General features: G+C 44.6%; 1 protein-coding gene and 1 long non-coding RNA gene across 15 annotated transcripts in view; one reads left to right on the forward strand and one right to left on the reverse strand.

Moving 5' to 3' along the window:
• AGAP1 (ArfGAP with GTPase domain, ankyrin repeat and PH domain 1) overlaps positions 1-12,731 on the reverse strand; it is a 591,701-nt gene that overhangs the window by 513,384 nt on the left and 65,586 nt on the right. For 10 of the 14 annotated variants that reach the window (XR_008313014.1, XR_008313016.1, XR_008313015.1 and 7 more), the window contains exon 1: positions 2,641-4,282. The exons of the other annotated variants lie outside the window; for them this stretch is intronic. Coding sequence is in view for 7 of the 10 variants with exons in the window: in XM_053283160.1 (XP_053139135.1) it covers positions 2,641-3,589 (949 nt within the window). In the remaining 3 variants the exon portion in view is untranslated. Of the gene's footprint in view, positions 1-2,640; positions 4,283-12,731 lie in introns of those variants that run through there. 14 annotated transcript variants of the gene reach the window in all.
• On the forward strand, positions 4,377-8,873 carry LOC128339375 (uncharacterized). The gene is made up of 2 exons (XR_008313017.1): positions 4,377-5,851; positions 8,659-8,873. It is a non-coding gene; the product is annotated as an uncharacterized LOC128339375 (long non-coding RNA).

The raw sequence follows: 12,731 nt of genomic DNA on the forward strand, positions 1-12,731 counted from the left end.
TAAAATAATTTAAAAACCACAGTCAAATTGAAGAGCTTGAGTGAAAAAAATGAGTCTTTAGAAGTTGACAGCGATGGGGAGGCTCTTATTTCAGCAGGGAGCACATTCCAGAGTCCCAGGGCAGCAACAGAGAACGCCTTTAGTCAGGTGGGTGTACAATCTGACAAAGCACCAAGTGCTAGCCTACATTAAATGTTTCCCTTGTACTTCCAAACAGGACTTTGCACGTTGGTAAAAGTCAAAATTCCATTTCAGAATTCCCAGCCCCCACCACAAGGAGACAGTACCTCACAGGGCAACTGCCCCAGAGTAGGAGGAAGGTGGCAGGGACTCTTTAAAAGTCTCCCAACACTGGCACGGGAAGAGCTGGGCAGCTGCGCACTGCTGGGAATGCGCAGGAGGAACGACATCCCCCAGGCATCCCTGCATCTCCCAGCCACCCCACAGGAGTGCCCAGCTTTCCCTTAGACATTCCGCGGCTGGCCCCTGCACATTTCCCAGCTACACTGCAGCCACACATCTTTCCCCATACTAGTATGGGCAGCTTTTAAAGAGCCCATACCACCCCCTCCTACCCTGGGGCAGTTGCACTATGAGGCACTGCCTCCTTGTGGTGCAGGCTGGGAATTCCAAAATAGAGTCCTACTTCTAAACAAGCTGTAACAAATAAGAACTAATCTGCCTGCTTTCCTTTCACTATAATCTTAATTGATAATTACCATCCTCACAAGAAAGCCCACTTCAGCCTTAAATGTTAATACGTCCACCATCTTGAACTGGGGTGGATGACATCATCACAAACTACACCGTTGAGCCCTCCCTATGGGTCCCTACACCAGTAGAAAATTTGGTTCAAATCAGTTAGGCAGTTCACAAGCTAGCCCATTTGAGCCTCAAACATTTACGTGTCTGCCATCTTGAATCATGGTGAATGACATCATTACAAAATACATTCTTGAGCCGTCCCTATGTGTTCAAGGGAGAAAAGCTGGTCTGGTGGTAGCAAGCATGAATTGTCCCCTTTGTTAAGCAGGGTCTGCCCTGGTTGCATTTGAATGGGAGACTACATGTGAAGAACACCTGTCTGCTTGCATGCAGAAGGTTCCAAGTTCCCTCACTGGCATCTTCAAGATAGGACTGAGAGAGATTCCTGCCTGCAACCTTGGAGAAGCTGCTGCCAGTCTGGGTAGACAATACTGAGCTAGATGGACCAATAGTCTAACTCAGTATATGGGAACTGCCTTTGTTTGGAGAGGAGAGCTGGTCTGGTGGTAGCAAGCATGACTTGTCCCCATAGCTAAGCAGGGTCTGCCCTGGCTGCATATGAATGGGAGACGATGTGTGAGCACTGCAAGATAATCCCCTCAGGGGATGAAGCCGCTCTGGGAAGAGCATCAAGGTTTCAAGTTCCCTCCCTGGCGTCTCCAAGACAGGGCTGAGAGAGATTCCTTCCTGCAACCTTGGAGAAGCCGCTGCCAGTCTGTGAAGACAATACTGAGCTAGATAGACCAATGGTCTGACTTAGTATATGGCAGTTTCCTATGTTCCTATGTAGGCTAAAAACATTGTCTGGGACATTCATAAGGGCTCTGCACATTCCCAAGGACATCATTCATTTTAGCATACCCCTACATTCAGCTATACTTTGTTCTAACACTGCATCATGGTTTGCCAGCCTGGATCTCATAGGAGGGAAATGATGTTGAAAGAAAATATTACTATTCCATTGTTTAAGAGTTTAAAATACTGTTTAAGCTACTTAAATGTGTGAACTTAAAAATGCTCACCAGCACATTTGAAAAACCAGTTTTAAATAATGTTTAGGTGTTTGATTAGATCCCATGTCAACAAAACAAATAAGCAGGATTCTAAACAAAATGCCCTACCTTGCAAAGTCGATTTTGACTCCAGGCACCCACAGAGCCCAGTGGTTTTCTTTTGGAGGGGTTTACCATTGCCTCCTCCCACGTAGTATGAGATGATGCCTTTCAGCATCTTCCTATCTCGCTGCTGCCAATATAGTACCAGTGGGGATTTGAACGGCAACCTTCTGCTTGTTAGTCAAGCATTCCCCGCTGCACCACTTAGGGTAGCTATTATCTGCTACAGCTCAGATAGCAGAGATATAGGAAGATACTGAAAGACATTATCTCATACTGCATGGAAAGATGCAATAGTAAGCCCCTCCAAAAGAAAACCACTGGGCTCTGTGGGTGCCAGGAGTCGAAATCGACTTAACAGCACACTTTACCTTCAACTGACTTAGTAACCTATATTTTAAAAACCAAGAAGTGCTCCTCCCTTACATGGAATTAAACGTCAAGCCTTTGGAGCACTAAACTTAACAGCTTAAAGAATGCAACAAGAAACTACCCATATGTTCAACAAAAGACTTTTTATGCATTTTTTTTCCTTGCAAAGGGTGGCATTTATAACATAAGGGCAGGAAGGAGGCGCACCATCTGAAGAGATCTGGGTCCCAATGAGTACATCAGTCAGCCAGTTAGCAAGCTCGTGTTTTTCACCAAGCAACGCGCACACGCACGCAACGCACGCACAGACACACGTGTCCTGCCAGCTCACTCACAGGTCGCTCGAGGCAGCCCCCCACGACCACCCCTCTTAGAACCAATGAGGCACCTCTGCTTAGAGACTCGGTGAGGCTCTCGGTGCTGGACTGCTCGTCTCCGGGGACGCTTCTCTTCAGGCTTCCTCCGCAAACCCTAGGCCGAGGGGACCGGCCGAGCGGACTCCCGAAGGGGGAAAAGACGCCACTGAAGAAACGGAGGAATCTGCGCTCCTGGGAAGGGGCGGTGCTGCCGGCGGGACTCTCCCAATCCACCAGCCGCTCCGAAAGTCTACGTAGGTCGCCGCTGCTGCTCTTCTTGCCCTCGCTGCATTCCAACCCTTGGCCCGCTGCTTCTTCAGCCGCCGTCAGTGTATTGCGCCTCCCAGCTCCTAGCCGCCCGGCACCGGTGATCGTGTCAGGGAGAGAGAGGCAGCCTGAGCTGCTGTGGCGTTTGGTCCGGGCCAGGGCGCGCAGCCGCAGCACCTCCCCCCCACTCCAGTGTCTGAAACTGCAGCTCCGGCGCAACGGAGCCGCTGGCTGCTGCCTCCTGGGACTGAGGAAGGAGGCGGCACCGGCGGCTACCTCCTCGGGGCATGCAAAGGGGGAGCGCGGCGCCCGGAGTGCCCCCGCGCTCTGCAGTTCCGCCTCGGAGCCCCCGAGAAGTAGAGTAGCAGCCTCCTGCGCCAAGTCCTTCCCCCGCGGCCGCTCTGCATAAGGCCATCTACAGCCAAGCCCAGCTCGCTTAGCCACCTTCAGACGGCCCAACTCCAGCTGCCCAGTGCTAAGGGTCCGGAAGGTGCGGAAAGCCTGCCTAGCAGCACACTTGGCCGATTTGCCGTCTTCCTCCTCCTCCTCCTCCAGCAGCAGCCCATCTCGGGACAAGCCGGCCACGCCGAGCGCTTCCTTCTTCACAAGGGTCACCGAGATGCGATAGACCGTTTTCCGCTGGAGGGTCCCCCGCTCCATCGCGCACAAGGAAGACTGGGCGGGGGGCGGGTCGCTACTCTCCAGGAGGTACATCTCGCACAGCCTGTGCACACGAAGGGAAGCTGCTCACAGTTGGAGTCAAGCGCCAAATCCTTTGTCACCGCGCCTCCCTCGAAAGGAAAATCTTCCACGAATCACTTCGGTGGGCACCTCAGCTGCTCCTGCTGGCACCAACCTTCCCTCCTGTTTAGCTGCCTATGGAAGTAACTGCATAGCTCCATGTCTACAGCTCCTGCCTATGATTCACCAGATCTTGGTGCCGCCTTTTCTCTCTCCTGACAAAAAATTATAAAATGATCAACGCCTAGGCGTTTTAAATACATGAAGCGAGATTTTTCTCGTACAGATCCTCAAACGCAGCAGTACGCAACACAGCAGTGTTCGAGGGGATTAGGATACAAGCAGCCGCCCTCCTGTTTTTATTGTTTACAGAGGACTGCCCGTTTACATAGTGTCCTTTTTGCAGAGTAATCCGATTATATATTTCGTCCTCGCTATACTGCGTGAAGCGCCAGCCAAGTATTATCCTTGTGATCAATTGTGACCAAAAAGGAAAGAAAGATGATTTAAAAATAAAAAGGAAGGAGCCCGTTGCCGCCAATAGCTGAAGGTCTGAGGGTAATCCGACTCCTAGACAAACGCGTTCCTCGCCTGCAATCAGCATACTATAGCCTCCGAACATCAGAAACAGCAGATATCCCAAATAGCTCAGTTTCAACCTACAGAGAGACGTGAAATTCCGGAGTGGATTTCAGTTTCTCTACGGAATGAGCTAGCATTCGGGTACACACGCTCCAAATAACAGCCGGATATATAGGGCAGGGCCGTCTCTAGCCTTTACAGGGCCCAGGGAGAGAAGGGTGGGGGCGCTATGCTGGATCACTGTTGTTTTCTGTGTCTGCCCATCTTGATTAGCGCACAGCGCCTGTGAATGCCCAGGAGGTGAGCACCCGTCTAGTTGCCATCCCACACCCCTCTTCAGACAGACCTGATTTAGCAAGTATAGACAGTGAAGTTTAACTGAAGTTTGTAGCTTTCCTTAGAAATCCAGTTCCTGCAGGATCAGGTTTTTTCGTTATGCATCTCAGTATAACAATTAAGTCCAACAAAATCAAGTTCTGTGGAACTTAACTATCTCATCCAAAAGCAAATTAATGCTCTTAACCTATACCCTTAAGAGTTCTAGGTCTGGCTACTAGGGATGTGCATGGAACCAGGCAGGAGGCTGCTGCTTTAAGAGAGGGGGAGGGTGCACTTATCTCTCCCTCCGCTCTTCTCCTGCTGGTGCTCCTTTTTTCTAAAGTTCTTGGGGCGGCAGCGTACCTACCTGCCGCCCCATTGCCCCCGTTTACCGGATACAACGTGAAGTATCAGACGCACCTGTGGCCGGCAGCAGCCATGCTGGCGCCTAGTCACGTGTAGGCCCATTAGATACTTCCGGTTGTATCTGGTAAATGGGGGCAATGGGGCAGCAGGGAGCTACACTGCTGCCCCAATTAACTTTAGGGGAAAAGGAGCACCAGTGGGGGGAGAGTGGAGGGAGGCATAAGTGCACACACACCCGCCATCGAAGTGGCTGAACCAGCCGCCTTTCGTTCTGATTTGCAGGCCCATAAAGGGCCTCTCAACCAGTTCTGTGTACATCCCTACTGGCCACAGCCAGCTCAAATTGCAAGAATTTGAAAATGCTTCTGAAAACTTACCCAGAACTAAACAGTTGTGTAGGAAAGCTCAACTGCAAGCTCCAATTGCAAATACATAATCCAGCAGGAGCCTTAGGCTCAACATCCAAGTTCAAAATATCTTAGCTTGATACTCCATGCCACAGTTTCCAGTCTGCAGAATCATGAAAATAGGCTTCTTACTACAGAAGAATCCATTTTCATGAGCTTTAGGTTATTCAATCACCAGCAGCAACTTTCAAGTACAAATGCATAGTTCCTTCAAAGATTTCAGTCTCTTCGAAGGTGTGGTTCCTTTCTCCTCCACCATCCACACCCCTAATCAGGAGTTAACATATTTCTATATCCTGATCTTAAGGCCAACTCTGTGTGAAAATGAACTACACATTTCAACAAAAGATACAAGCACCTCTTCAAAGAACATTTTAATTTCCCCTCTTGGTATATGAGAAACATTTGTATATTTGGACAGACAACTCCAACCTGATTTTTATGAACTTGTTAAGAAGATAAAATACCTACTAGGATAACTGAGGTAACTTAACAATCCAGATGCCACTTTTCCCTAGAGAGGAAGCGGGTAAGGAAATCAGACCTCTTCCTAAGAAAACAGGTAAAATATGCTGTTTAAACTAGTTAGCTCAAATTCTGAGTGAACCAGATTTTCTAAAAAGACTTGAGACTAACCTGGCTTCTATACAGGTTTCTATAGCAGTAGTATATTGTTGGTGGTACCAATGTTACACTATCCAGGAATTTTGTGGTACACTGGAATATTTGTTAGCATAATTGGAACTACTGCACACTGCAGCAAAAAACACCAACTTCACATATACTCTGATGAGATCTGAGCTGTCGGTGACTGACCAGGAGGAGAGAGATCTTGGGGTTGTGGTAGGCAGCTCATTGAAAGTGTAGTCTCAGTGCACAGCAGCTGTGAAAAAGGCTAATTCCATGCTAGCAATAATTAAGGAAGGGGGTTGAAAATATAAATGCTGATATTATAATACCCTTATACAAATCTATGGTATGGCCACATCTTGAGTACTGTGTACAGCTTTGGTGCGATTTTTGGAAGATATTGTAGAACTGGAAAAGGTAGATAAGAGGACAACCAAAATGATCAGGGACCTGGAGCACCTTCCTTATAAGGCTAGGCTACAGCATCTGGGGCTCTTTACCTTGGAAAAGAGGTGACTAAGGGGAGACATTATCGGGGTATATAAAATTATGCATGGAGTGGAGAGGGTGGACAGAGATAAATTTCTCTCTCTCACACAACACTAGAACCAGGGATCACCCCATGAAACTGAAGGTCAGGAAATTTAGAACCGACAAGAAGAAGTACTTTTTTACATCGCGCATAATTAATCTATGGAATTCTTTGCCATGGGATGTGGTGATGGCCACCAGCTTGGATGGCTTTAAAGGGGGCTTAGACAAATTCATGATGGACTACATTGACTATCAATGGCTACTAGTCTGGTGGCTGTGGGCCATTTCCAGTCTCAGAGGGACAATGCCTCTCAGTACCAGTTGCAGGGGAGCAACAGCAGGTGAGAGGGCATGCACATACCTCTTGCCTGTGGGCTCCACAGAGGCATCTGGAGGGCCACTATGTAAAACAGGATGCTGGACTAGATGGGCCTTGTGCCTGATCCAGCCGGGCTATTCTTAATAATCAATGAGCCCCTGGTGGCGCAGTGGTAAAAACTGCCGCCCTGTAACCAGAAGGTTACAAGTTCGATCCTGACCAGGGGCTCAAGATTGACTCGGCCTTCCAGCCTTCCGAGGTCGGTAAAATGAGTACCCAGAATGTTGGGGCCAATATGCTAAATCATTGTAAACTGCTTAGAGAGCTTCGGCTATAGAGCGGTATATAAATGTTATTGCTAAGTGCTAATAACATTAAGCAAGTAGCTCCAGCATTACCTCTGGTGATGGTTTTGCTCTTCTACATAAATTGGGGAGAATAGCTCAGAATATAGTATAGGAGTCAAAGCTCACCTAAAAATCTCACTGGCTGATGTCTAGACCAAATTACTCATGAGTAACCCTACTGAAGTTAATGGAAGAAGCTAATCCTGATTAATTTCTGATTAATCCTGATTAGTTCACCTTTAGCTGTGAATAGGCATCGGCAACTCTTTTTATGTGTATAGATGGCACTGGGTACATACCTAGAGATTGGGGCGCAGCCATAATAATGCCCATATTTTAGCAGAGTGATAGATATGATCCTGCCAATTACTGCCCAATCAGCCTGTTGAGTATTGTGAGTAAGCTTTACTCAAGGAATTTAGCCTGGAAGCTTCAAGATTAGATGGAGAACGAAAGTATTCTGGGGGACAAACAGACTGGTAGACATTCCAAGTTTGTTGTATGTGGATGAGCCTGCTATAATCTCATGAACTCCAGTCAGTCTTAGGAGAGCTCTTAGGCACCCAGCTAATTATTGCAATGAAAATCATCTGGTAATTAATTTTCAGACATTTAAAGTGATGGCCTAAATCCTAAGAGACTTAATTGGTACACAGAAAATCATTAGAAAGAACCGGTCAATAGCTTCAAATATTTGGGTATGGGTTTTCACGCCACTGGGTCATGGAAGGCCCATGCAGACTCTGTTGTCCAACAGGCACAAAGGCACATCAGTATTAAAATTCTTTCACTCCAAAGGTGATGTTATCCCTGCAGCATTAAAGTTGTTTACTGCCAAATATCATCCCAACTCCTATATGGTGCACAAGTGGGCCCCTACCCTAATTATAGGCCATTGGAGACCATTTAATATAAGTTTATGAGCAATATTTAGGGCCCCTAGATGTATCTCCAGTGTAGCACTAAGGTTGGAAATGGGCCTACAGAGAGTAGAAACAAAAGCATGGATCCCAATCTTCAATTACTGGCTTAAGATCATTTTCCCCCTTTGGGGCTAATTCCCCTTGTGCTGGCCGACAGGTTTGAATCCTCCTGGACACAAGCACTTTTGGGTAAACTTTCATCACTTGGCTTTTCTATTGAATGTCTGTCATTATTTGTATGTAATCAAGCTAAGGAGATCCTCAAACAGAGAATCTTGGACACTGAGCATCAAAATGACTTAAGTTCCATTTCAGAGCCTGTAAGAGCCTTGGTGATTATAGCTGGGAACCTGCCAGTTATCTATTGTCACTTTCTCTTCCGAGTTATCACAGAGTGTTTCTCAGAGCAAGATAGGATACTTTACCATCAGCAGTTTTATTTGGAAAGTTTGAAATAAATCCCTTAGGCCAGTCGGATCTGCCCAGGCGAGGCTGAATCTGTCCACCATGTACTTATATTGTTCTTTTTATAAGGACAGTCAGCATAATCTTATTACTCCCTTACTACATTTTCCCAGCCAAGTTGCTGAATTTTATGCCACACTTCTTCTTGCAGATAAGATATCTTCCATCACTCAAAATGTTGCCAAATTTTGTGTGGCTGCTGTCAAGATCTGTCAACAGTTAACTTCTGGCTCAGTTTCCTGGATGCCACTACAAAATGGCTATTGTGTTGGTGTGTATTGTATGACTGAATTCATATCTAAATTCTATTGGCCTGCTTGTATGTCTTATCATTGATCGTAATAAAGCTATTCATTTGTCCATCCACCTTTAGTTATAATGAATGTTTGAAAGCATAATAAACTATCAAAACCAGAGGGATTTGCAAGTAAGATTTTAGGTCATGGCATAGATTTTCAGTGCCCTGAATAACTCCTTGTTCCTCCCCATGAGTAGCAAAGACAGCACAAACTAAGCAAAGCATTTTACACACTACAGAAAAAGCTAAACATCTTAAGTAAAACTGTATAATTAATACAATTCAGCTTTTAGTGTTATAGGGCCCTCCTACCAGCAGGGGTTATATTCATATGAACACATATATGGGATCCAAGGCCTTAAGCTTCATTAAAGTCTATGGGCATGTCAAGTAACCCATACTTTATTTCTCATCAGGGTGGATTTGATTTAAATCAAATCGATTTAAATCACTAGTTAGTAAGACTAGATTTAAATCATGGTTTTTACATAAAGACTCATTCTTGCTGGTATAATCTTAATATTTACAACCAGATGAAGGTTTCCTCTTCTAGATAGAAAAATTGCCCAAAATAATCTTACAGAAACCTCTGGAAGAGCATGACATTGTGAATGGATTAATAAAATCTATTTACCAAAAAATTTAAACATTGCATATATACAGCCTCATGCTACATAATTAAAAACTAATCCTTAAATAGAAAACTATCTTTAGATAGATTTTTTCCTCAAGAAGCATTTTATTAAAAAAATCTGAATTAAAATTTTAAAATCTGATTTAATTTTTTTTTAATTATTTGTTTTAAAATATCATTGATTTTTATCCACCCTGTTTCTCATTCAACAATGAAGAATTCTTAACTAGGCCACTAGAGATACTCCTACTATTACAATGACAGATTGTTTCACATTACTTTTGAGATGGGCTATTTATAAGGACAAGGCCTCTGGGTGGAAAATGTTTTGTTGCAGTAACAGAAATACCAAGTATATCTCACATCACATTTGTATTAAATCATTCATCTATGAGAGTGCAATACCCTAAACCAATTTAGAAAAGTCGCAGTTTTATCTGCTAGATTATTTTCTCAAACCTATGGACCACTATTAATTCACAGACAAATAGTGGTCCATAGGATTGCAAAACTGCATCTTGCACTGTGAGGCCCCAACTTCAGGAGGGCTTTTTGAAGTGTTGTAGGATGTTGACAAAAAGGAAGGGCTCAATGCATGAATAGCAATAGCAATAACACTTACATTTATATACCGCTCTATGGTCGGAGCTCTCTAAGCGGTTTACAATGATTTAGCATATTGCCCCCAACATTCTGGGTACTCATTTTACCGACCTCGGAAGGCTGGAAGGCTGAGTCAACCTTGAGCCCCTGGTCAGGATCGAACTTGTAACCTTCTGGTTACAGGGTGGCAGTTTTACCACTGCACCACCAGGGGCTCATTGAATGAGAGATAGTGTCAGAAGAAGGGTGTTTTGATTTCTTGGGCACTAGGGAACATTTTGGGAAAAGCAGAGCCTGCACAAAAGAGAATTCTTTTGAAGAGAAAAGAGCTGGTCTTGTGGTAGGAAGCATGACTTGTTCCCTTAGCTAAGCAGGGAAAGGGACACCTATCAAATGCTATTATATGCAAATACTAGAAGTGCCTGAACCGAGATGCTTGGTTTTAAATGAGAATATAGACATAGTGGGCATAACAGAAACCTAGTTAAACATTGAAAACAAGCTGGAAATGGTTATTCCTGCATATTAACACTATAGAAAGGACAGGCAGGGTTGCATTGGTGGTAGAGTAGATCAATATAACCAGTCAGAGAGGGTATTTAGGTGGACTTAACTACTCCACAGAATCATTGTGGATAATCATACCAGGCCTAAAAAGTAATTTATTACTGGGAGCATACGATGATCCTCCTGATCAAAATGTCAAGGTTGATTTTGAAGAAATGAATGTGGAGAGGTAGGAGGGAAGTGTTATAATAATGAGTGAGTTCAATTCCTGCACAGACTGGGCAACTTCATGTTCAGGCAACCAGATTTCTAGATATGCTAGATGGCAGTGCTTTAAAGCAGAATGTGATGGAATTAATCAGAGGAGAGGTGAAACTAAGTTTTCTCCAAAGTGGAGACCAGGACCTGATATGAGATGTAAGTATTGTTCAACCAACAGGAAATAAGTTACTAGAGTACTATCTGATTCAATGTATGGGGAAATTGCTCAAATAGTCCAGCACATGCACACCCACCACAGAAATACATATATCCAGGATTAGGGAACTGGTAAAGAGGAAACTGAAGAGGAAAGTCAGATATTGGTATTCCTGTTACTGCAACAAAAATTTTGTTGCAGTACAAGATGCAAGGGAATTTCAGTAGAAGAAAGCACAACACATACACCTCAATGTGCATCAAACCACTTTCTGAAGGAATATTTATTCAGATTACATTTCTACACTCTGTCTCTGCTCAAAGAGTACACAAAGTAAAGTCCAACAACACAGATACATACTGTTTAACACCATCTAAAATATATAGTATTCTGACTCAAGAGCAACCAATAAGAATACAGAGCAATTTCTAAAACTACAGCAGGCTGGAAACCGACTCAACATCTGACAAACAGTTTCCTAAAGAGAAACATTTTTACAGTTCAAAGCAAAGCTTCCAGAAAGGGAGACTGCAGAGCTCCACAACCTAGGTGTCATCACTTAGAAGGCCCTGTCCCAGGTTACCACTACTCAAATCTCAGAGTGGTACGATCCAAAGCAAGACCCCATTGTTGAGCCTAATGTTTGGACAGATTCATATGAGGAGAGACAGCCCTTCAAATACCCTGCTCATGAACCATTTAGGGTTTTAAAATAACTAGCACCTTGAATTGTCCTCAGGAACTAATCAAGAGTCAATGAAGCTGGTAGAACAGGGCTTCTGACAATCTCACCACAGCATTTTGAACTAATTGTAGTTTCCCAATGCTTTTAAGGGGCAGCCCCATGTAGAGATTACTGCCTTTGTGGTGGTCAATAATATATTTTCCATGCACATTTATTCCCTGTGTGTTTTTTGTCTTGATCTCATTTTCAGTAGCCTACTACTGGAAAATCAGATAATGAAGCAATCAAATCTCAGTGTGACTAGTGCATGGGTGATAATGACAGATCTGCTGTCTGTATGATCACAGCTGGTATACTAGGCAAAGCTGTGCATTGGACTCCAGGCCATACATGGCCACTCTTGCTCTAGGAGCAAGGCCAAGTCAAGAAGAACCACCAAGTTGTATCCCTGGACCTTCAGAGGGAGTGCTAGCCTGTCCAGAGGAGGCAATTCACTAAAATCCAGGTTGACTTTCCTGCTGACCAGGACCACTGCTGTCTTGGTTTTAATTTCCACTTTTTATTCTATATCCAGTCAATCACTGCCACCAGGCAGAATTTCCACTGCTTCCCTGGCATCAGCTGGAAATGAGTGATAGAGCTGCGAATCAGCAGCATACCAGGGCATATCGAAAATCAAAATCTAATCCATCAATAAATGGCTCTATCTCCAAGTCTAGGTTCAGAGCATTCACCATTTCTTTTGACAAGAGTAAAACAGAGCTGGGTATCATCCATATATTGATGACATTGCAGTCCTCTTCTTCAGAAGGCCTTCCCCTCAGTGGTTCTATGTAGATGTTAAACACTATGAGGAACACAACCAAACCCCGAGGAAACTGATAGGTCAGAAGCCAAGGAGGCCCCAGTACTACCTTCTAGACCTGACCTCTCACCAAGGTAGAATCGGAACCAGTCTAAAACCTGTTTCCCCAATTCCAACCCTGTAAGTAGATCCAGAAGAATACTATGGTTGATGGTATCAAACACTGCTGAGAGGTTCAGCAGAACCAACTCCTCCTGTCCAATAGGCCATCCAC

Source organism: Hemicordylus capensis, chromosome 1 (assembly GCF_027244095.1).
Source record: "Hemicordylus capensis ecotype Gifberg chromosome 1, rHemCap1.1.pri, whole genome shotgun sequence".
NCBI classification, from domain to species: Eukaryota; Metazoa; Chordata; class Lepidosauria; order Squamata; family Cordylidae; genus Hemicordylus; species Hemicordylus capensis.